At 44.8% G+C, this 23,708-nt stretch overlaps 1 protein-coding gene across 5 annotated transcripts in view; it reads left to right on the top strand.

Annotated features, from left to right (window-relative positions):
* Positions 1 to 23,708, top strand: part of WDPCP (WD repeat containing planar cell polarity effector) — a 217,873-nt gene that overhangs the window by 6,000 nt on the left and 188,165 nt on the right. For all 5 annotated transcript variants that reach the window (XM_072140380.1, XM_072140378.1, XM_072140379.1 and 2 more), the window contains exons 2-3: positions 19,060 to 19,120; positions 23,374 to 23,418. In XM_072140380.1, coding sequence (XP_071996481.1) covers positions 23,374 to 23,418 — 45 coding nt within the window. In that variant the 5' untranslated portion in view covers positions 19,060 to 19,120. The remainder of the gene's footprint in view (positions 1 to 19,059; positions 19,121 to 23,373; positions 23,419 to 23,708) is intronic.

Here is a 23,708-nt window from a genome sequence, read left to right as displayed (position 1 = left end):
ATATTATTTCTCTATAGGGGAGGGAGCAGGTGCTACAGCACATATTTTTGGGCAAAAAATGGCCTGAAAAATTTCAAAACGACTGATCATCGTTCCCCTCCCAGTAAAATGTAGGTGTAAAGGCAGCCTGGGCTTTATGCACATCACATATGGAGCATCTGAAGTCATTTAAAAAAAAAATATATATTTTACTCCCTACAAACTGTAATGAGTTCTACCCCAATATAATCCACTTCAGCGGGGAGTTCACTGCATGAAGTGCTGATAATTTTTTTTCAGTCTTCCTTATGCATTTATGTTACAGTACAGATATATAATACACACAGCAAAGGGCGTAACTAGGAGAGGCAGGACCCCCCCATGCCCCTACACCTTCACACATTTATACACTCTTCTATCCATTGCACACAAGCACATATCGCTCCCCATAGGTGCATATGGCGGCCGGTCACGTTGCTGTCTCAGCGCACCATAACCATGCATGGAAGAATATATTTTGCTGTGTTACAGCATCGGCCTCTCACCTACACAGATCTGTCCCAGCAGCTGCTGACCACATGAGGAAGGTACACAGCAGGAATTGGAGATGAGAGATCAGATTCCTAGTCCTGTCGTTCTGCTGTCCCCTGCCTCTTCCCCAACATTTCTTACCTGAGCTGTGGATTCATGCTGGGAGAGATGTGCACTGTTATATACATATTCTACTGTACGATTTTCAGCTTAATATGTATATATTTGTGCATTCTTCATCCTCCATTCTTTAGTATGCCAGGTCGGATCCTAGGGCCCCCTGACAATACAGGCCCCATAGCAGCTGCTATGTCTGCGACCATTGTAGTTACGCCCCTGCACACCGCAATGTCACTTTACAGGGATAATACACACATTAATGGCACAGTTCAGGGATAGTACACACAGTGATGTCACATTGCAGGATTATACAGTGATGTCACAGTGCAGCATTACTACATACATTGATGTCACAGTGCCGGAATACTACACACAGTGATGTCACATTGCAGGATTATACAGTGACGTCACAGTACAGCATTACTACATACATTGATGTCACAGCACATGTATACTACACACAGTGATGGCACAGTGCAGGAATACTACACACAGTGATGTCACAGTGCAGGAATACTATACACAGTGATGTCACAGCACATGTATACTATACACAGTGATGTCACAGTGCAGGAATACTACACACAGTGATGTCACAATGCAGAGATTACACAGTGATGTCACTGTACAGTTATAATACACACTGATGTCACAGGACAGGGATAATACACACTAATGTCACAGTACAGGGGTAATACACACAGTGATGTCACAGTGCAGGGATACTACACACAGTGATGTCACAGTGCAGGAATACTACACACAGTGATGTCACAGTACAGGAATAACACACAGTGATGTCACAGTACAGAGATAATACACACAGTAATGTCACGGTACAGGGATAATACACACAGTAATGTCACGGTACAGGGATAATACACACAGTGATGTCACGGTACAGGGATAATACACACAGTGATGTCACGGTACAGGGATAATACACACAGTGATGTCACGGTACAGGGATAATACACACAGTGATGTCACGGTACAGGGATAATACACACAGTGATGTCACGGTACAGGGATAATACACACAGTGATGTCACAGTACAGGGCTAATACACACAGTGATGTCACAGTACAGGGATAATACACACAGTGATGTCACAGTGCAGAGATTACACAGTGATGTCACTGTACAGTTATAATACACACAGGGTCCTCCTGTTCTTTTTGTGTATGACATGTGACAGATCTAGTTTCCATAATTTCTGACTTTTGGTACCTATGACTGCACAGCAATGGAAAATGAAGGTAGTGATATCAATATCGAGTCCGACAACCCTCCGATCTCCTGCTTCATACAGCTCCTGCTTCCACACAACACTATTTGCTTACAAGCAAATGGGGCTGAGCCGCAGTACCAAGCACCACCACTATACTATCTATGGCACTGTGCTGTGCAGTCAGATTTCTCTAAATACTTTCCTCTCGCTGCATGTAGAGGCTTGTGCTATGGACAGTGCTGCCGATTTTGTTGTGGATTTCCCCCTTTGCAATGCAAAGTTTGAAACTTATGAAAGGAACTAGGGTGAAAATTAGTCAATATTCAGGTTTTTTGTTATCCCGCAGTGGACTTTTCTGCAATAAAAATTACATTGACATTGACATTTCCTTGCACAAATTGGCCCCATGTTTCACCTGTCTGACCGCCCCCTTACTGCCCCCCTAAGGCAGATGTTATCATACATAATGCACTCTTTAGATTGGAGAATAAAGCCTGTTCCACACTTGCGAGTGTGATGCAATGAACTCGCATCACACTCGCAACGCATGCTGCCGGGATCGCATGGCCCGAACGCTGCACAGCGGGAGTGAACTGACATGCTGAGTTCACTCCCGCGGTGCAGCGTTCGGGCCGTGCGATCCCGGCAGCATGCAAGTGTGGAACGGGCCTAAGGGTGAAGACACACATGGCGTTTTTAGGCCGTTTTTGGGCCGTTTTTAGTTAGTGCGTTTTTGACAGGTTTGACCAATTATCTTAATTCAAACTGGTCAAAAACGCATGCGTTTTTAACACATGCGTTTTTAGCGATGTGAAAACGCACTAACTAAAAACGGCCCAAAAACGGCCTAAAAACGCCATCTGTGTCTTCACCCTAAGGGTGGTGGCACACGTGGAGTTCTGAACCCTTTTTAGGCCGCTTTTGAAGCAGTCTGTTAAAAAAACACATGCGTTTTAAAAATGCTTCCGTTTTTTGGACCGTTTTTGTCCTTTTCCCAATTATCTTAATATAACGGACGGCCTAAAAACGGGTTCAACGGGTGTGCCACCACCCTAAGGACGTTTTTTGAAAACTCAGCCGTTTTTGACCGGCTTTTCCAATGATCTTAATTAAAACGGGTCAAAAACGGATTCATTTTCAAAAACCAATGCTTTTTTTACGCATGTGTTTATTTTATGGACTGCTTAAAAACTGCCCAAAAACGAGTTTAAAGCGCCACGTTTGCCTCCGGCCTAAGGGTGATGCCGTTTTGGTCCGTTTTTAAGCAGTCCGTCCAAAAACGCATGTGTTTTTTGAAAACTCATCCGTTTTTGACCAGTTTTAATTAAGATCATTGGTAAAACCTGTCAAAAACTAATGCGTTTTGAAAAATGCATGCGTTTTTGGACGGACTGCTTAAAAACTGACCAAAAACGGCTTCAAAGGTTCAAAACACCATGGGGGGACATTTACTTAAAGTGTCGGTGTCTGCATTGGCTTTGTTACCGACCTGCTCTCGGAAAGAAGACACACATTTAATATTGTGGAGCTGTACACAGACATTTCTGTCCCCGAGCCCATTTTCTGTCCCTGGGACCAAAATCTGTCCCGAGCACCAGAAATGCGTCCAACAGTCCCTGCTAGACCAGTTTTCTTTTGGTCTACTTTGCGCCAGTTTACAGCGCCCAAAAAGGGCTGCGACACATATTAATTCTGTCTGAGTTTCCACTCCGCCAAAGCCACGCCCCTTTTCGGAGAAGAGTCGGAGCAGACGGAAAAAGTCATTTTTTCTGGCGCCGCCAGCTAATAAATAGGTCTGAGAGCAGAACATGTGGTGAGAGCGCCACAAAACTGGCGGAAACGCCATAGTAAATGTCCCCCCATGTGTGGCATCAGTTGGAGCCTCTTAGTAGAAATGGGACTCCAGGCGGAAATTTAAGACTGACGTTTAAAATCATAGTCTTAGGCTATATTTATACACACGTGTTCCCGCCGTAACGTAGCATGGCGGGCACACTGCTGCCGCACGGGAGAGGAGGAGCACCGTATTATGGGGTCAGATGGGACATGCCGTGTGAATGTAGCATTAATCAATTCCCCCTATTTTTTTTTTTTTTTTGTCCTCATGTAGAAAAAAACAAAATCTTCCCCGCACAGTGAAGTCGCAATGTATGTGAATTGAACTGACGGCATCAGTGGGTCCATGGGTTTGGTCTCCTTTTGTTTTGGGACTTTCTTTTTTCTGTACAAGAAACTGACAAACTGAACAAAATCTTTCTGTTAACACAATGTAAGTGCAGTATGTTAACATTGTGTTAACATTGCGTGTTGAAAACTAATTGGGGGAGGTTTATTGTGCAATCTCCACTGTTTACCGGCGTAGAAGGCACATGTATTTCTCCCTGCCCGCCAGTTCTCTGACCGAAACTCCACTTTGAGCATATCTGGCAGAGAGTGGGGTTGGCAGATGTCGGGCAGGGGCGTAAACACCCGACCCACTAAATTTGCTATAGGGAAAAATCTTTCCAGTTTAGAGCTGGTCTTAGGTTACAGTTAACATTTCATCAACATTAGGTTAACAGTTAACATAATTTAAAAGCATTCTGATAACATTTAAAATATGTTTTGTAACTGCAAATGTTAACACATTGTTATTGGGTAAATTTCCTCTTTTCAGCTATTTGTGTCCATTAGCACAACTTCACTTAAGCTCCTGTTCTTTGAAACATAAAATTGCGCTGCCATTTCAGTCCTGTTCTTCGCTACAATAGCTGTAGCCTAAGTAGATAAAACTCATTGTCACTTTTATACAATGTATGCATTTTATATTTGAGCCACTAGGTGGCGCTCTCTATCTATTTTATGTAACAAGAGTCGCTTGTGAATGTGATTAGCAATGATTCAGGTATTTTACCTTCTGGATTGTTGTTCGATGTGTCGGTAGATGCAGTTAGAGAAATAACGTAGTAACGACCCAAACTTTATTAATTATAATTACCCTGTGGGACAATTTTACATTTCTTAGTTCCATCCTGCTTGGTGGCATATTGCACCTCCTGATGGCAGCAACTGGAGCACTAGGACTTCACCAGACATTTAAGGGAAATGGTTCAAGCATTGTGACTTATCCAAAGCGTAATATAGCAAAGTGTTGTCCACTGCAATGTATGATGTGATACAGAATTGCTTCACTATTACACTGGATGTCAAATACTTTGTAGATTTTGCATTGCACATCAGGCCATAGGGACCTCATGTACGTATAAGCTTCCACATCATGTCTGTAGCAATGACTCGGTCTTATAGACACATGACCGCTGAGGCCAGTGATAGACAGCACATGACTTCTCTGGCCTATGTATCATCATCGCTCTGTAAGGGAGCCCGCTGGACTGTAGGCAAGAGAGAGGGAATTATAGGTGATTTTATAATACCCCCTACTAGTGGGCAAAATGTCTAGGACAAGTCCTTTAACATAAAGTGGACATGGTAAGGCTTGTGTAGGATGGTAAACTATGTCTGAGCAATATGCGATGGGTGTCTGCTATATAATACAGTTAACCTGAATTATCAATGATCCCAGCAGTTGGATCCTAGGAGCTCCCAATGTCACCCCATCAGCACCCCTACAACTAAATCAGAAAGTCTGATGGGTTTCCCTGGTAGTCAGGGGCTCAGCGTAAACCTCCATGGCTGCCAACGTTGTATGATTATTACACAGAGACTAATCTGCTACCTGTTGGTTCATAATTCTTTGCAGAAATATTGTAATGTATGAGCTATGAAAAAGTGGCACTTCCTAGTGCACGGCCACTTTTCTAACTTGTGTCCCCTTTGCTCCACCTTTTTTTTTTTAAGTGGCTCAGGCCATTATATTAACTATAGTCTAGCGTACGTTATAGCATAGATCTTTACTTGATAAGTACTTGTACTTACTTGGACTCACAATCCTCTCTAATTAAACTGTCCTGCCCTGCACCGATGGGGGATTATTAAAGGGGTTGTCTCACTTCAGCAAATAATGTTGTTGTTTGGATGGTGAAAAGTATACGTTCTATCCTTTGTAGCTTGTTGTCCTTTACAGGAAGCTTTATAGTTCACCTCCTGTGGGTAATAGCTGGTCCCTGCTCGTGTGATGTCACACAGGTGTATTTCACAAAGAGTAACCAGAGCTGTGTTATATATCGAGGCGTGCACCTGTATGACATCACATGACCAGGAATATAATGAGGCGTGCACCTGTATGACATCACATGACCAGGAATATAATGAGGCGTGCACCTGTATGACATCACATGACCAGGAATATAATGAGGCGTGCACCTGTATGACATCACATGACCAGGAATATAATGAGCCGTGCACCTGTGGGACATCACATGACCAGGAATATAATGAGGCGTGCACCTGTATGACATCACATGACCAGGAATATAATGAGCCGTGCACCTGTGGGACATCACATGACCAGGAATATAATGAGGCGTGCACCTGTATGACATCACATGACCAGGAATATAATGAGCCGTGCACCTGTGGGACATCACATGACCAGGAATATAATGAGCCGTGCACCTGTGGGACATCACATGACCAGGAATATAATGAGCCGTGCACCTGTGGGACATCACATGACCAGGGACTGGAGTTTATCTACAGGACCTAAACAATGAAGTTTCCTGTAAAATGACAGCAAGCAGTGGTCTAGAAAAGCATGAGGACTTCATACGTTAAGTATAAAGGAAAATTGTATTTCACCACACAAACAATGTAAAATATTTGCTGAAATGGGACAATCCCTTTAGGTCTTGATAAATTTCACACATTGGGGGACATTTACTTAAAGTGTCGGTGTCTGCATTGGCTTTGTTACCGACCTGCTCTCGGAAAGAAGATACACATTGGGGGACATTTACTTAAAGTGTCGGTGTCTGCATTGGCTTTGTTACCGACCTGCTCTGGGAAAGAAGATACACATTGGGGGACATTTACTTAAAGTGTCGGTGTCTGCATTGGCTTTGTTACCGACCTGCTCTCGGAAAGAAGATACACATTTAATATTGTGGAGCTGTGCAGAGACATTTCTGTCCCCGAGACCATTTTCTGTCCCTGGGACCAAAATCTGTCCCGAGCACCAGAAATGTGTCCAACAGTCCCTGCTAGACCAGTTTTCTTTTGGTCTACTTTCCGCCAGTTTACAGCGCCCAAAAATGGCTGCGACACATATTAATTGTGTCTGAGTTTCCACTCCGCCAAAGCCACGCCCCTTTTCGGAGAAGAGTCGGAGCAGGCGGAAAAAGGCATTTTTTTCTGGCGCCGCCAGCTAATAAATAGGTCTGAGAGCAGAACATGTGGTGAGAGCGCCACAAAACTGGCGGAAACACCATAGTAAATGTCCCCCAATGTGTTTACATGATCCACCCCTTTAGAGAGCCGTCACACGTTGCATTCTTGGACCGGCTTTAAACGTAATGAAAACTCTTTAGTTTTTGTATGTTTTCCATGCGTTTGGCTGGTTTGAATCTGTTTGTAGACGTGCAGGCGGCTGTGAAACCAATTAAAACCTGCCAAACACATGGTACACATACAAAAGTGCCTTAGTGGATACAGTTTAAGGTCAAGTGCCTTCAAAGCCCAAATCTTTAGGGTGATGCCACACATTGCATTCTTGGACCATTTTTAAACGGACTGAAAACGCATGCGTCTTGTATGTTTACCGCGCGTTTGGCTGGTTTGAAGCTGTTTATCTGAATTTCTAGAAGTGTAGGCAGATGAGAAACGGATTAAGACCAGTCAAACACATGGTAAACATACAAAAACGCATGCGTTTTTGCGTCCAAGAACGCGCCATGTGACAGCACCCTTATGTTTGTAGAAAATGGTATAGGTCATCAATGTTAAAGGGGATGATTAAAAATGCAATATGGTCCTATTAATAAGCCTTACTCACCTCCAATACCCTGACACGTCTACTCTGACTATTCCTGATCCTTTGCCAATCTCTTCTTTTCTTTTTGACGCATAGGAAATGACTGATGGACCAGTCATTGGCCACAGCAGTAACATGAGCAAGAAGTACAGACTACAAGGGGATAGGGAAGCTTTGGAATGGGTATAGCAGGGATAGGGAAGCATTGGAATGGGTATAGCAGGGAATATGGAAGCATTGGAATGGGTATAGCAGGGGATGGGGAAGCATTGGAATGGGTATAGCAGGGAATAGGGAAGCATTGGAATGGGTATAGCAGGGAATATGGAAGCATTGGAATGGGTATAGCAGGGGATGGGGAAGCATTGGAATGGGTATAGCAGGGGATGGGGAAGCATTGGAATGGGTATAGCAGGGAATATGGAAGCATTGGAATGGGTATAGCAGGGGATATGGAAGCATTGGAATGGGTATAGCAGGGGATGGGGAAGCATTGGAATGGGTATAGCAGGGATAGGGAAGCATTGGAATGGGTATAGCAGGGAATATGGAAGCATTGGAATGGGTATAGCAGGGATAGGGAAGCATTGGAATGGGTATAGCAGGGAATATGGAAGCATTGGAATGGGTATAGCAGGGGATATGGAAGCATTGGAATGGGTATAGCAGGGGATATGGAAGCATTGGAATGGGTATAGCAGGGGATGGGGAAGCATTGGAATGGGTATAGCAGGGATAGGGAAGCATTGGAATGGGTATAGCAGGGAATAGGGAAGCATTGGAATGGGTATAGCAGGGGATAGGGAAGCATTGGAATGGGTATAGCAGGGAATAGGGAAGCATTGGAATGGGTATAGCAGGGAATAGGGAAGCATTGGAATGGGTATAGCAGGGAATAGGGAAGCATTGGAATGGGTATCGCAGGGAATAGGGAAGCCTTGGAATGGGTATCGCAGAGGATAGGGAAGCCTTGGAATGGGTATAGCAGGGGATAGGGAAGCATTGGAATGGGTATCGCAGAGGATAGGGAAGCCTTGGAATGGGTATAGCAGGGAATAGGGAAGCATTGGAATGGGTATCGCAGAGGATAGGGAAGCCTTGGAATGGGTATAGCAGGGAATAGGGAAGCATTGGAATGGGTATAGCAGGGGATAGGGAAGCATTGGAATGGGTATAGCAGGGGATAGGGAAGCATTGGAATGGGTATAGCAGGGAATAGGGAAGCATTGGAATGGGTATAGCAGGGAATGGGTATAGCAGGGAATGGGTATAGCAGGGAATAGGGAAGCATTGGAATGGGTATAGCAGGGGATAGGGAAGCATTGGAATGGGTATAGCAGGGGATAGGGAAGCATTGGAATGGGTATAGCAGGGAATGGGTATAGCAGGGAATGGGTATAGCAGGGGATAGGGAAGCATTGGAATGGGTATAGCAGGGTATAGGAAAGCATTGGAATGGGTATAGCAGGGAATGGGGAAGCATTGGAATGGGTATAGCAGGGAATAGGAAAGCATTGGAATGGCTATAGCAGGGAATGGGGAAGCATTGGAATGGGTATAGCAGGGGATAGAGAAGCATTGGAATGGGTATAGCAGGGAATAGGGAAGCATTGGAATGGGTATAGCAGGGAATAGGGAAGCATTGGAATGGGTATAGCAGGGAATAGGGAAGCATTGGAATGGGTATAGCAGGGGATAGGGAAGCATTGGAATGGGTATAGCAGGGGATGGGGAAGCATTGGAATGGGTATAGCAGGGGATAGGGAAGCATTGGAATGGGTATAGCAGGGGATAGGGAAGCATTGGAATGGGTATAGCAGGGAATGGGTATAGCAGGGAATGGGTATAGCAGGGAATGGGTATAGCAGGGGATAGGGAAGCATTGGAATGGGTATAGCAGGGTATAGGAAAGCATTGGAATGGGTATAGCAGGGGATAGGGAAGCATTGGAATGGGTATAGCAGGGGATAGGGAAGCATTGGAATGGGTATAGCAGGGAATGGGGAAGCATTGGAATGGGTATAGCAGGGAATAGGGAAGCATTGGAATGGGTATAGCAGGGAATGGGGAAGCATTGGAATGGGTATAGCAGGGGATAGGGAAGCATTGGAATGGGTATAGCAGGGAATAGGGAAGCATTGGAATGGGTATAGCAGGGGATAGGGAAGCATTGGAATGGGTATAGCAGGGAATAGGGAAGCATTGGAATGGGTATAGCAGGGGATAGGGAAGCATTGGAATGGGTATAGCAGGGGATAGGGAAGCATTGGAATGGGTATAGCAGGGAATAGGGAAGCATTGGAATGGGTATAGCAGGGAATGGGTATAGCAGGGAATGGGTATAGCAGGGAATAGGGAAGCATTGGAATGGGTATAGCAGGGGATAGGGAAGCATTGGAATGGGTATAGCAGGGGATAGGGAAGCATTGGAATGGGTATAGCAGGGAATGGGTATAGCAGGGAATGGGTATAGCAGGGGATAGGGAAGCATTGGAATGGGTATAGCAGGGGATAGGGAAGCATTGGAATGGGTATAGCAGGGGATAGGGAAGCATTGGAATGGGTATAGCAGGGAATAGGGAAGCATTGGAATGGGTATAGCAGGGAATGGGTATAGCAGGGAATGGGTATAGCAGGGAATAGGAAAGCATTGGAATGGGTATAGCAGGGGATAGGGAAGCATTGGAATGGGTATAGCAGGGGATAGGGAAGCATTGGAATGGGTATAGCAGGGAATGGGGAAGCATTGGAATGGGTATAGCAGGGAATAGGGAAGCATTGGAATGGGTATAGCAGGGAATAGGGAAGCATTGGAATGGGTATAGCAGGGGATAGGGAAGCATTGGAATGGGTATAGCAGGGAATGGGGAAGCATTGGAATGGGTATAGCAGGGGATAGGGAAGCATTGGAATGGGTATAGCAGGGAATAGGGAAGCATTGGAATGGGTATAGCAGGGGATAGGGAAGCATTGGAATGGGTATAGCAGGGGATAGGGAAGCATTGGAATGGGTATAGCAGGGGATAGGGAAGCATTGGAATGGGTATAGCAGGGAATGGGGAAGCATTGGAATGGGTATAGCAGGGAATGGGTATAGCAGGGAATGGGGAAGCATTGGAATGGGTATAGCAGGGGATAGGGAAGCATCGGAATGGGTATAGCAGGGAATAGGGAAGCATCGGAATGGGTATAGCAGGGGATAGGGAAGCATTGGAATGGGTATAGCAGGGGATGGGGAAGCATTGGAATGGGTATAGCAGGGGATGGGGAAGCATTGGAATGGGTATCGCAGGGGATAGGGAAGCATTGGAATGGGTATAGCAGGGAATGGGTATAGCAGGGGATATGGAAGCATTGGAATGGGTATAGCAGGGAATGGGTATAGCAGGGGATATGGAAGCATTGGAATGGGTATAGCAGGGAATAGGGAAGCATTGGAATGGGTATAGCAGGGGATATGGAAGCATTGGAATGGGTATAGCAGGGGATAGGGAAGCATTGGAATGGGTATAACAGGGAATAGGGAAGCATTGGAATGGGTATAGCAGGGAATAGGGAAGCATTGGAATGGGTATAGCAGGGAATAGGGAAGCATTGGAATGGGTATAGCAGGGGATAGGGAAGCATTGGAATGGGTATAGCAGGGGATAGGGAAGCATTGGAATGGGTATAGCAGGGGATAGGGAAGCATTGGAATGGGTATAACAGGGAATAGGGAAGCATTGGAATGGGTATAGCAGGGATAGGGAAGCATTGGAATGGGTATAGCAGGGGATGAGGAAGCATTGGAATGGGTATAGCAGGGGATAGGGAAGCATTGGAATGGGTATAGCAGGGGATAGGGAAGCATTGGAATGGGTATAGCAGGGGATATGGAAGCATTGGAATGGGTATAGCAGGGAATGGGTATAGCAGGGGATAGGGAAGCATTGGAATGGGTATAGCAGGGGATAGGGAAGCATTGGAATGGGTATAGCAGGGGATAGGGAAGCATTGGAATGGGTATAACAGGGAATAGGGAAGCATTGGAATGGGTATAGCAGGGGATATGGAAGCATTGGAATGGGTATAGCAGGGAATAGGGAAGCATTGGAATGGGTATAGCAGGGGATGGGGAAGCATTGGAATGGGTATAGCAGGGGATGGGGAAGCATTGGAATGGGTATAGCAGGGGATGGGGAAGCATTGGAATGGGTATAGCAGGGAATGGGGAAGCATTGGAATGGGTATAGCAGGGAATAGGGAAGCATCGGAATGGGTATAGCAGGGGATAGGGAAGCATCGGAATGGGTATAGCAGGGAATAGGGAAGCATTGTAATGGGTATAGCAGGGGATAGGGAAGCATTGGAATGGGTATAGCAGGGGATAGGGAAGCATTGGAATGGGTATCGCAGGGGATGGGGAAGCATTGGAATGGGTATCGCAGGGGATAGGGAAGCATTGGAATGGGTATAGCAGGGAATGGGTATAGCAGGGGATATGGAAGCATTGGAATGGGTATAGCAGGGAATGGGTATAGCAGGGGATATGGAAGCATTGGAATGGGTATAGCAGGGAATAGGGAAGCATTGGAATGGGTATAGCAGGGGATATGGAAGCATTGGAATGGGGATAGCAGGGAATAGGGAAGCATTGGAATGGGTATAACAGGGAATAGGGAAGCATTGGAATGGGTATAGCAGGGAATAGGGAAGCATTGGAATGGGTATAGCAGGGAATAGGGAAGCATTGGAATGGGTATAGCAGGGAATGGGTATAGCAGGGAATGGGTATAGCAGGGAATGGGTATAGCAGGGAATAGGAAAGCATTGGAATGGGTATAGCAGGGGATAGGGAAGCATTGGAATGGGTATAGCAGGGAATAGGGAAGCATTGGAATGGGTATAGCAGGGAATGGGTATAGCAGGGAATGGGTATAGCAGGGGATAGGGAAGCATTGGAATGGGTATAGCAGGGGATAGGGAAGCATTGGAATGGGTATAGCAGGGAATGGGGAAGCATTGGAATGGGTATAGCAGGGAATAGGGAAGCATTGGAATGGGTATAGCAGGGGATAGGGAAGCATTGGAATGGGTATAGCAGGGAATGGGGAAGCATTGGAATGGGTATAGCAGGGGATAGGGAAGCATTGGAATGGGTATAGCAGGGAATAGGGAAGCATTGGAATGGGTATAGCAGGGGATAGGGAAGCATTGGAATGGGTATAGCAGGGGATAGGGAAGCATTGGAATGGGTATAGCAGGGGATAGGGAAGCATTGGAATGGGTATAGCAGGGAATGGGGAAGCATTGGAATGGGTATAGCAGGGAATGGGTATAGCAGGGAATGGGGAAGCATTGGAATGGGTATAGCAGGGGATAGGGAAGCATCGGAATGGGTATAGCAGGGAATAGGGAAGCATTGGAATGGGTATAGCAGGGGATAGGGAAGCATTGGAATGGGTATAGCAGGGGATGGGGAAGCATTGGAATGGGTATAGCAGGGGATGGGGAAGCATTGGAATGGGTATCGCAGGAGATAGGGAAGCATTGGAATGGGTATAGCAGGGAATGGGTATAGCAGGGGATATGGAAGCATTGGAATGGGTATAGCAGGGAATGGGTATAGCAGGGGATATGGAAGCATTGGAATGGGTATAGCAGGGAATAGGGAAGCATTGGAATGGGTATAGCAGGGGATATGGAAGCATTGGAATGGGGATAGCAGGGAATAGAGAAGCATTGGAATGGGTATAACAGGGAATAGGGAAGCATTGGAATGGGTATAGCAGGGAATAGGGAAGCATTGGAATGGGTATAGCAGGGAATAGGGAAGCATTGGAATGGGTATAGCAGGGGATAGGGAAGCATTGGAATGGGTATAGCAGGGGATATGGAAGCATTGGAATGGGTATAGCAGGGGATAGGGAAGCATTGGAATGGGTATAACAGGGAATAGGGAAGCATTGGAATGGGTATAGCAGGGGATAGGGAAGCATTGGAATGGGTATAGCAGGGAATGGGTATAGCAGGGGATAGGGAAGCATTGGAATGGGTATAGCAGGGGATAGGGAAGCATTGGAATGGGTATAACAGGGAATAGGGAAGCATTGGAATGGGTATAGCAGGGGATAGGGAAGCATTGGAATGGGTATAGCAGGGGATAGGGAAGCATTGGAATGGGTATAACAGGGAATAGGGAAGCATTGGAATGGGTATCGCAGGGGATAGGGAAGCATTGGAATGGGTATAGCAGGGGATAGGGAAGCATTGGAATGGGTATAGCAGGGAATAGGGAAGCATTGGAATGGGTATAGCAGGGGATAGGGAAGCATTGGAATGGGTATAGCAGGGGATAGGGAAGCATTGGAATGGGTATAACAGGGAATAGGGAAGCATTGGAATGGGTATAGCAGGGAATAGGGAAGCATTGGAATGGGTATAGCAGGGAATAGGGAAGCATTGGAATGGGTATAGCAGGGGATTGGGAAGCATTGGAATGGGTATAGCAGGGGATATGGAAGCATTGGAATGGGTATAGCAGGGGATAGGGAAGCATTGGAATGGGTATAACAGGGAATAGGGAAGCATTGGAATGGGTATAGCAGGGGATAGGGAAGCATTGGAATGGGTATAGCAGGGAATGGGTATAGCAGGGGATAGGGAAGCATTGGAATGGGTATAGCAGGGGATAGGGAAGCATTGGAATGGGTATAACAGGGAATAGGGAAGCATTGGAATGGGTATAGCAGGGGATAGGGAAGCATTGGAATGGGTATAGCAGGGGATAGGGAAGCATTGGAATGGGTATAACAGGGAATAGGGAAGCATTGGAATGGGTATCGCAGGGGATAGGGAAGCATTGGAATGGGTATAGCAGGGGATAGGGAAGCATTGGAATGGGTATAGCAGGGAATAGGGAAGCATTGGAATGGGTATAGCAGGGGATAGGGAAGCATTGGAATGGGTATAGCAGGGGATAGGGAAGCATTGGAATGGGTATAGCAGGGGATAGGGAAGCATTGGAATGGGTATAGCAGGGAATAGGGAAGCATTGGAATGGGTATAGCAGGGGATGGGGAAGCATTGGAATGGGTATAGCAGGGGATGAGGAAGCATTGGAATGGGTATAGCAGGGGATAGGGAAGCATTGGAATGGGGATAGCAGGGAATAGGGAAGCATTGGAATGGGTATAGCAGGGGATAGGGAAGCATTGGAATGGGTATAGCAGGGGATATGGAAGCATTGGAATGGGTATAACAGGGAATAGGGAAGCATTGGAATGGGTATAGCAGGGGATGGGGAAGCATTGGAATGGGTATAGCAGGGAATAGGGAAGCATTGGAATGGGTATAGCAGGGGATAGGGAAGCATTGGAATGGGTATAGCAGGGGATATGGAAGCATTGGAATGGGTATAGCAGGGAATGGGTATAGCAGGGGATATGGAAGCATTGGAATGGGTATAGCAGGGAATAGGGAAGCATTGGAATGGGTATAGCAGGGGATGGGGAAGCATTGGAATGGGTATAGCAGGGGATGGGGAAGCATTGGAATGGGTATAGCAGGGGATGGGGAAGCATTGGAATGGGTATAGCAGGGGATGGGGAAGCATTGGAATGGGTATAGCAGGGAATGGGGAAGCATTGGAATGGGTATAGCAGGGAATGGGGAAGCATTGGAATGGGTATAGCAGGGGATGGGGAAGCATTGGAATGGGTATAGCAGGGGATAGGGAAGCATTGGAATGGGTATAGCAGGGAATGGGGAAGCACAAGTATCTTTTTTTTCTTGGCCTGAACTAGAGCTGGATTCCTATAGAACCTCTTTAATATGATGTAACGTTGACCTTTCTTCTTGTTTGCTACACTTTTTAGTGATGCACTAGTGAGTTGCTATACTATTTAGTGTTCTATAATGATTTTTCTTCATTCTGTATAATCATATAAGGAATAAAGGAATCACCATATAGTAATATATATCCATCATCTCAAATGGGAAATTTATTTAAATTATTGACACATAGGATGGCGCCTTATTAGAGAGCGAGTCTTCCATTTAAGAATTATCAGAATAATTATGACAATCCGTCCTAATGATATGTGATCTAAGTTAAGAGAAACCCCTCCAAATGAGGCCGAATTATTAGTTAGAACATAACATTGATTGGCTTTGCTAACTTATCTGTGATTTCCCATCAGGGCTGTGTAATTAAAGTGGTAATCTTTGTGATACTAATTACTGGTTGAAAAGTTAAGATTGCCTGGGGCCTTTTGCTAATGCTCTTTGGGAGAGGAAATGTGAGGCTTGGAAGTCGTGTGTAGACGCTGGCTGGCTTGGACATTAGTGTTCATTTTCTGGCAGGATGATTTACCACTTTCATGGAGCACACCATTCTAAATGAAAAGTTGCATTTATAAGCTGAGCAATAAAAAATGATGATGAAATATATCTTATCATTATATATTTTTCATGTATTTGTGGCATATTGTAATATTGGTGTCGCCACCGAGCTTAAAAATGATGAGACTGTGGCCTCCTGAAGGTCTGATGGAGCTGCGTGTATTGTACGTAGTACTGGCAGCATGTTATAGAGCAGAAGGGCAGAGCAGTGTGTACATAGTGTCCTACCTGCAGGAAGCATGTTATAGAGCCGTAGGAGCTGTGCAGATTATATATAGTGCCCTATCTGCAAGCAGCAAGTTATAGAGCAGGAGGAGCTGAGCAGTGTCTACATAGTGTCCTATCTGCAGGAAACATGTTATAGAGCAGTGGGAGCTGAGCAGATTGTATATAGTGTCCTATCTGTAGACAGCATGCCATAGACCAGGCGGAGCTGAGCAGTGTATACATATTGGGGCTGATTTACTTACCCGGTCCTGTCACGATCCGGCGGTGCGTTGTCTGACGAGGATTTGGGTCTGCCGGGAATGCATGAAGATCGTGTCCCCGAGTTCCTGCATCCGTCACTTCTGCGCCGAGGTCTGCCGGAGTTCACCTTCTTGTAAGTGAATGTCTTGCGTCACAATTCTAAATGTTGCGTGTTGTGCGCGTTGTCTGGCGGCCTGCCCACCCTGATTTCTGTTGTGTGCAAGCCGGCGCCGATGCGCCAAAATGCGATCGCGTGCGCCAAAATCCCGGGGCAGTTCGGCGCAAACCCGACGAAAATGCGCTCCCCGGACTCTTAGTAAATGAGCCCCATTGTGTTACTTGCAGGTGGCATTTTATAGAGCAGGTGGAGCTACACTAGATGACATTTAATTTTGTGCTTAAAGTTTCAGTGAAACCTTTTTATTTTTTCTTGACATAGGGGGCTAATGGAAGGTCTTGTGGTGATGCTACACGTGGCGTTTTTGGTCAGTTTTTAAGCATTAATTTTATGACCGTTTGCCATTCGTTTGGCTGCTTACAACCTGTTTATCTATTAAGATAATTGGGGAAAAAAGCATGGGTTTTTAAACAGACTGAAAAAGCATGCTTAACAACGGACTAAAACGCCATGTGTGGCATCACCCTTCTTGGTGAAGAACTGAGCGCTGATCACCTATGCGTAAGGACCAGTGTGGATCTTATTGACTGCAGATTTATCAAAGCCAGTGTAAAGTAAGAGGATGCACAGCGAGACTAGATTATCATACCCCCTGTATGTCCTGTAGACATTATCCTATAACTTCTTACCTACACATCTACTTATGGATAAATACTACAGGCATGTGTGGTAGGTTATGCAAGATTTAATTTTTTCGTTTTGTGGCTTCCCATCTGAAAGTACAAAACCTACAACTTGTTTGAGAAGGGTTAACCCATAGGAGCCACAGACACCGTCCTAAAGCTGCATGTAGCCAATGGCCATGAAGAAGCCCGTAGACGCGTTTCGCTGGTAAACACCGCTGTGTGAAGACACCTGTTGCTGTGTTTGCTTACTTGACAGATTGACTGTTTGAAGTTATGATTGTTTGTATTGTTCATGTGATGTCTTGTAGGAGCGATTCAGTGCAGGGGAATAGATATTATAAAACATTTTCTGCATTTATCTCCGGTGGAGTAGAAGGGGGGGGGGGGGGGCTACAAAAAATCTTCTACTCTGCTCCTCTGGCGCTCAGCAGTGGTCAGGAATGTAACAAACAAGGAACCGCCAGTGACTTATGCCGCCCCTCCGCCCCCAGACATATATAACTTTTTTTTTATAAATCCTGAACTACCCCTTTAACTCACTCCATTCTAGTCCATCATAGAAGCGAAACAGCAATAGGTAATGCCAGAACTGCCATATGATGGACAGTAGTACTCATGCCCCATGGGCTCCTGCAAAAGGGTTTATCAGGTTACTGTCATAGTGTTTGTCATATTATGTGATAAAACAACACAACATTGTGACCTAATCCTGAAGTGCATGAGGCCTAAAGGGAGTTAACTAGCAGTTCTGACCATGCAAAGCTGCGGCCAGTGTTAACATACCTTCTGTGTGTGGTTAAAATGCACTTTTCACAGTCCTGGTGCTATTAACAGCAGATCTCCAGAACCAATACCTAACATTTACTGCAGCTCTATATGGTCAAAACTACTAGAAGACTCCCCTTTAATAAAATACTTAATGGGCTATGCAATGGTAAAATAAAGCAGCACCTGTAGTTACAGCACCCAGCCACTACTATGGCATGGAGCTCTCTCTCTCTCTATCTCTCTCTTTAAAAACTTTGCCAGAAGAATCAGGATTGGCAGTAAAGCTTATTTGCAGGCTGGGGCTAAAGTACAGTAAATTACTAAAATCCAGAGGTCCGTCTGTAAGTCGGGTGTTTTTAAGTAGGGGACCGCCTGTATGTTATACTGTACAATGTGTAGCATAACATGTATATAATGGTGCACATCCTCCATTCATGTCAGGTAACGGGGCCCCCTGACACTGTGGGTCCCTAAGTGGCTGCAGTTACGCCCCTGGATATTACCTAACTTTTCTCAGACCCTGAATGTCATTTCCTTTTATATAATTATGCAGAGCTACATTTTCTACTTATTCCATTGTGTCCTAGTAAATAATAATATGTAGAAAATAATGAGTATAATGTTCCACAATTTTTCGTTTTTTGCAGCCTGCAATGACCTCATCATTCAGTACAAGCATTGCCTTTCCTCCTATTAGTACACGCCCGAATGTATCCAGGACAGTCGGATTTTTCCAATTGATTTGTCGTCCGGTGTGACCGCGGTCGCTGATGGCTCCGGTCCCGGGCCTTGTGATTGCTGATGATAAGTGCCATTAATTTGCACATGTTGTTCCTTTCTCTGATCAGACGTATTTTTCTTTCACAGATGTCGTTCTGCCTGACTGAGCTGTACCTGTGGTCTCTGAAGAATACCTTGCACGTTGGAGGTAAATCTGTTTTATTGAAGTTCTATTTTAGTGTATCCACAGTGCCTGTAATGTAAAATATTAGTTCTGCAATCTATTACAGTTATCCATTGAAAAAGAAAGCGTTTCTAGTTGTATCAACTACCCGGCTACACAATTGTTACAGAAGACGTCCTCCTCGCTAGTATTATTTTCTGCCTAGGGATTTTCAGGTGTTGCTGGAGCTCCTTGCAGTTATATGATTTGTGTTTTTTTTTTTAAATTTCACCCTTCACCCTACTGATCCTTTTATTTAAAGGGCATAAGATGGAAGAGGAGTCGTGGGCCTATATATTCCTAGTTTGCAGTCTTTCATCTCCAAATATTCTTTATGTCTTGTTCACTCTCATAGACTGTGTTCACATACTGCAGTTCCCTTGCGTTAAAATAGAGTGAACTGTGCATTAACGCTAGTTGCCAATGTGTTTGCATTATGTTGACGTTCAGGGGGATTATTAATTTTGGTGCACAGCGATAATTTATGGGACACTCATCGACAGATATGTCCGTCACGGAGTTCGAAGTGTTCAAATTCTCCTCATTGCGTTTACATAATTACAGTGTAAACAGAATGTTAACATAATGGAAACTTATTGTTAGTAGAGTCCCATTCTCGCTAATGGGTGTAGTGGCATGATAAGCATATGTCCCGCGGCTCCATTCACTTGAAAGGGAATGTTGAGAATTTCAAAGCACAGCACTTGGCTACCTCCTGCACTTTTAAAGACCTTGAAATTGGAGTCTTGAACATACCCCAGCGTTGTGCTCTGCTTCAAGACACATGCTCATCCCACCTCTCCACCCATTAGTGAGAAGGGGTCTCCCATTCTCATGATAGGTGGGGGTTCCAATAATGAGACCCTGACAGATTAGATTGTTATTCCCATATCCTCCGGATAAGATATACCGTAACTTAGGAAGTTGGTACAACCCCTTTAAGTAGAAACTCCTCCTCCCATGAAAAGTTTCCTTTAATTCATCTTTAAAAAAGTGGGAGCATGCAAAGGTACGACATTGAGTCATCTTCCATTTTTCATGATCATGTAAAGACATGGTAGTGGTTATTGCTAGGATGCAAAAAAGATGTAAAACAGGTGGACAAGCCCCTGGTGCACCAAGGAGCTAACGTGGCTAAAAATATAAACTGAATTTCCTCCCAAAGGACGGATCATTGTGAAATGGGAAAGCAATGCGTCCTACACAATGCTGGTTTTATTTGTGGGATAATTTGGGAGCTGTAAGACTCTCATTACCAGATAAAAGTCTGATCACAATGGTGGAATGAAGGTCCCATAAATTGCCCACCTGTGCTTCACTACAGGCCAATTTTGGCAACAGCGTTCTCCTAATCCCTGGGATTCTATACCAGTCTCTATACATCTCCCCAAGTATTGGTTACAGTGGATATACAATATTTCCTATTAAAGGTGTCGCCCATGAAGGATGTGAGTATGGATCAGGTTGCCCGCCACTGCAGATTACACTTACATGATTAATAGTAGACCCATAGCCCGAGGCCTCACTACTAGGAGATTCTGGTGACAATGTTTCTGTTGTCTTAGAAACCTTTTGTGTGTCCACATATCCAAACTCAACATCATCCACTTCTTACCTGATGTAGATGAATTGGACACTAATCTGCTGGAGATAATGAATGGAAGAAAAACATAAGAATTAAAAATCGGCAGAGCAAATTTCTAATACCGGTTATACAATTTGTCTACTTTTATATAGATTTTATTATAACGGGAAGTTTATTATGAAAGAGGTCACCAGGTTGCTCTTTGCTTTGACATAAATTACATAAGATGAGAGCAAACCAAAGTACAAAAGCCACCCAGCTACATCGAACTGGAAGGAGGACCCATGGGGGTCATTGGTTAGTGTCTGAAATTCAATGAAAAATCTCAGCAATTTTCGGGGTAAGGACACTTACTCATAGATCCAGGCACCATGACTGCGGTAATAATCTTATATATGCTTTCCATGTCCTGTTTCCTTCTAAAATCAACCTTTAAAATAATTCTAATGAGCCAGAAAGGCTCCGGCGGGTGTTACCAGAGCTCCTCTGTGCTTCACCAGCTGTTACCCTGTCTCACCCTTCTCTTTCAATACTTTCCTCCTCCCTCTTCCTGCTGTAATCTCACACAGTGGTAGGTCGGAAGTTCTCCTGCACAGTCTGTGAATCTGCAGTACGAAGGGGCCCTTGTAATTCTACACTACCCCCTGAACCTTTCTGGCTCATTAGCAAAGTTTTAAAAGTTGATTTTAGAAGGAAAGAAGCCATGGATAATAAAAAAAGATTACCGCAGTCACAGTGCCTGTGTTAGTGCCCCTGGTTTATCATGATGGATTTTGATGGTAGATTTCCTTTAAGAGCAGTGGAAGGAGGTTCTCCCGATCTCTCATATGCTTTTAGACTTACTCTAAACGCTTGCGTTATCTGGAGAAACTCCTCCATGAATTGCATTTCTTAGTTCTCCTCAAAGTACAACCCCATTTTGGTCATTTTGGTTTTTAGCATTTTCCCAACTAAAGTATTGCATTGCACAATAATATTGCTTCATTGCAACCCCCTATTAGTAACAGTGCTTAAAGGAGTTTTCCAGGAATATAGTAAACCCCAGGATGTTTTTTCATGGGACTAACTTCGGCCAATGAGTGGCTTCCTCGGACCAGTGGGACAACATAAGAACTTGAAGTCCCCTGGAAAACAAAAGTGAATAAGGCAGGTCCTGTGACTCTCAGGCAAAAGAACAAAACCCCTTTAAGTTGTGACAAGTTAACATTGCAATCTAGGTCACACAACAAGAGTTGCCATGTTGCAATAGCTTAAATCACCAAAATATTAAATTTACAGCAACGATAATGAATAATTCCTTTATTTTATATAGTGCACACAGATTGCACAGTGCTGCACGAACCTTGCTAAATCAGTCCCTGTCCCCAATGGGGCTCACAATCTAATCGACCTACCGGTATGTTTTGGAGTGTGGGAGGAAACTGGAGGAAACCCACGCAAACACAGAGAGAACATACAAACTCTTTACAGATGTTGACTCTGGGACTGAGGTACCCAGCGCTGCAAGGCTGTAATGCTAACCACTAAGCCACCATGCTGCCCCTAGCTTTGCATTTTATAGAATCATAGTTTGGGAAATTGCTGGAAGGACAAGCACAGGTGTGCAGCACCTGTGACATTGCAGAAGAACATTTGGGTGTATTTTCTTGAAGGTTTGACTTTTTGTGAACATCATGTATAATGTCCTTCTACTTGGAGCCGCTGTACTCCTTGGATATGTAGCTGGGCATCCCCTTTAAGGCTACATTTACATTAATGTGTGCCCGCCAGACCGCAGCACGGCAGGCACACGTCGGCACCGGGGAGAGGAGGCAGGGGTGAGCACTGCTCACTCCAAATCCCCCCCCCCCCTCCATAGTAGTATATTTTGCACAGCGCCGGTTTCTGGTGGTAACACATGTCCTGTTTTTCTCCTGACTACGGAACGGTACGGTGCTGCATGTGTGCCCATTGCCATGTAGGGCGCCCCATGTATGGGGAATATATATACACCGTATATAGGTTGTCATTTATATGTCCCCCATACGTTAGTGTGAATGTAGCCTAAGATGATGTTTTGATATTTGCTGCACTCTCTATATGGACAAGGAGGCTGTATGGAGAGTATCAGATCGTAGTCTATTAAAGGTGTCGTTTCTCGGTTACACCTGACCATGAATCCAGTTTCTATATTTTTTGCATTTTAAACAGCATTGCCGAAATATAATTTCACACAACAGTGAGACCGGGTATCCCTCACTTACTTCATACACAATAATCATTTATGGGAACTCCCACAATCAGACATAAGCCACACTGCTCCTAGGCGCGGTATTGGTGGCGTCCTACACCACTGCCGCTGTGGGAGCAGCCGCTACATGCTGGGTGAATCCGCAAACCCTTCCAGCAGAGATCAAATGTTAATTTATTGTTAAATTAAAATCGGGCTCGGAAGATACCGGGAACAATTTCTTACATTGTTGTTATGAGTTCAGAGGAAGTATTGATGTGGAAAAAGAATTTAATGGCATTTGCTAGAGAGCTGTGTTAAACCAATTGAGTGTGGCTGATATGCAGCACGGAGCAGTGTATGGCGCGTCTGGCTGAAATCAAGTGCTGTCAGCGCCCACTGGAAATGATTATTTATTTATCTTTTACTCTATTTTTCTACTAGATGAAGATCTGGGAGTACATCATTATCACGAAAAGAAGGAATCGGGTAATTTCAATATTTGTTACCAGTCTGTTTAAGGGGTGGGGGGCGTTGGCTGCTTTGACCCCACAGAAGTGATCAGTCCTATGTTTAGGATCATGAGATTACGTCCTTCCTGTACTTTGTATAGTGCTGTCACAGGTTCTGCAGGGTCAAACAGTTGTGTGAGCAACTTGCTCTATGTATATACGTGATTCAAGGCAAATAATTTATTTGAAATGAACTTGAAAGTAATAAATTGCATAAAATAGTTGTGCAGATGATAATACTAAACTTTGTAATATACTAAAGAAATG

This window comes from Engystomops pustulosus, chromosome 3, assembly GCF_040894005.1.
Source record: "Engystomops pustulosus chromosome 3, aEngPut4.maternal, whole genome shotgun sequence".
NCBI lineage: Eukaryota > Metazoa > Chordata > Amphibia > Anura > Leptodactylidae > Engystomops > Engystomops pustulosus.
The sequence above is the reverse complement of the archived record's forward strand: the minus strand, read 5'-3'. Positions and strand labels throughout refer to the sequence as shown.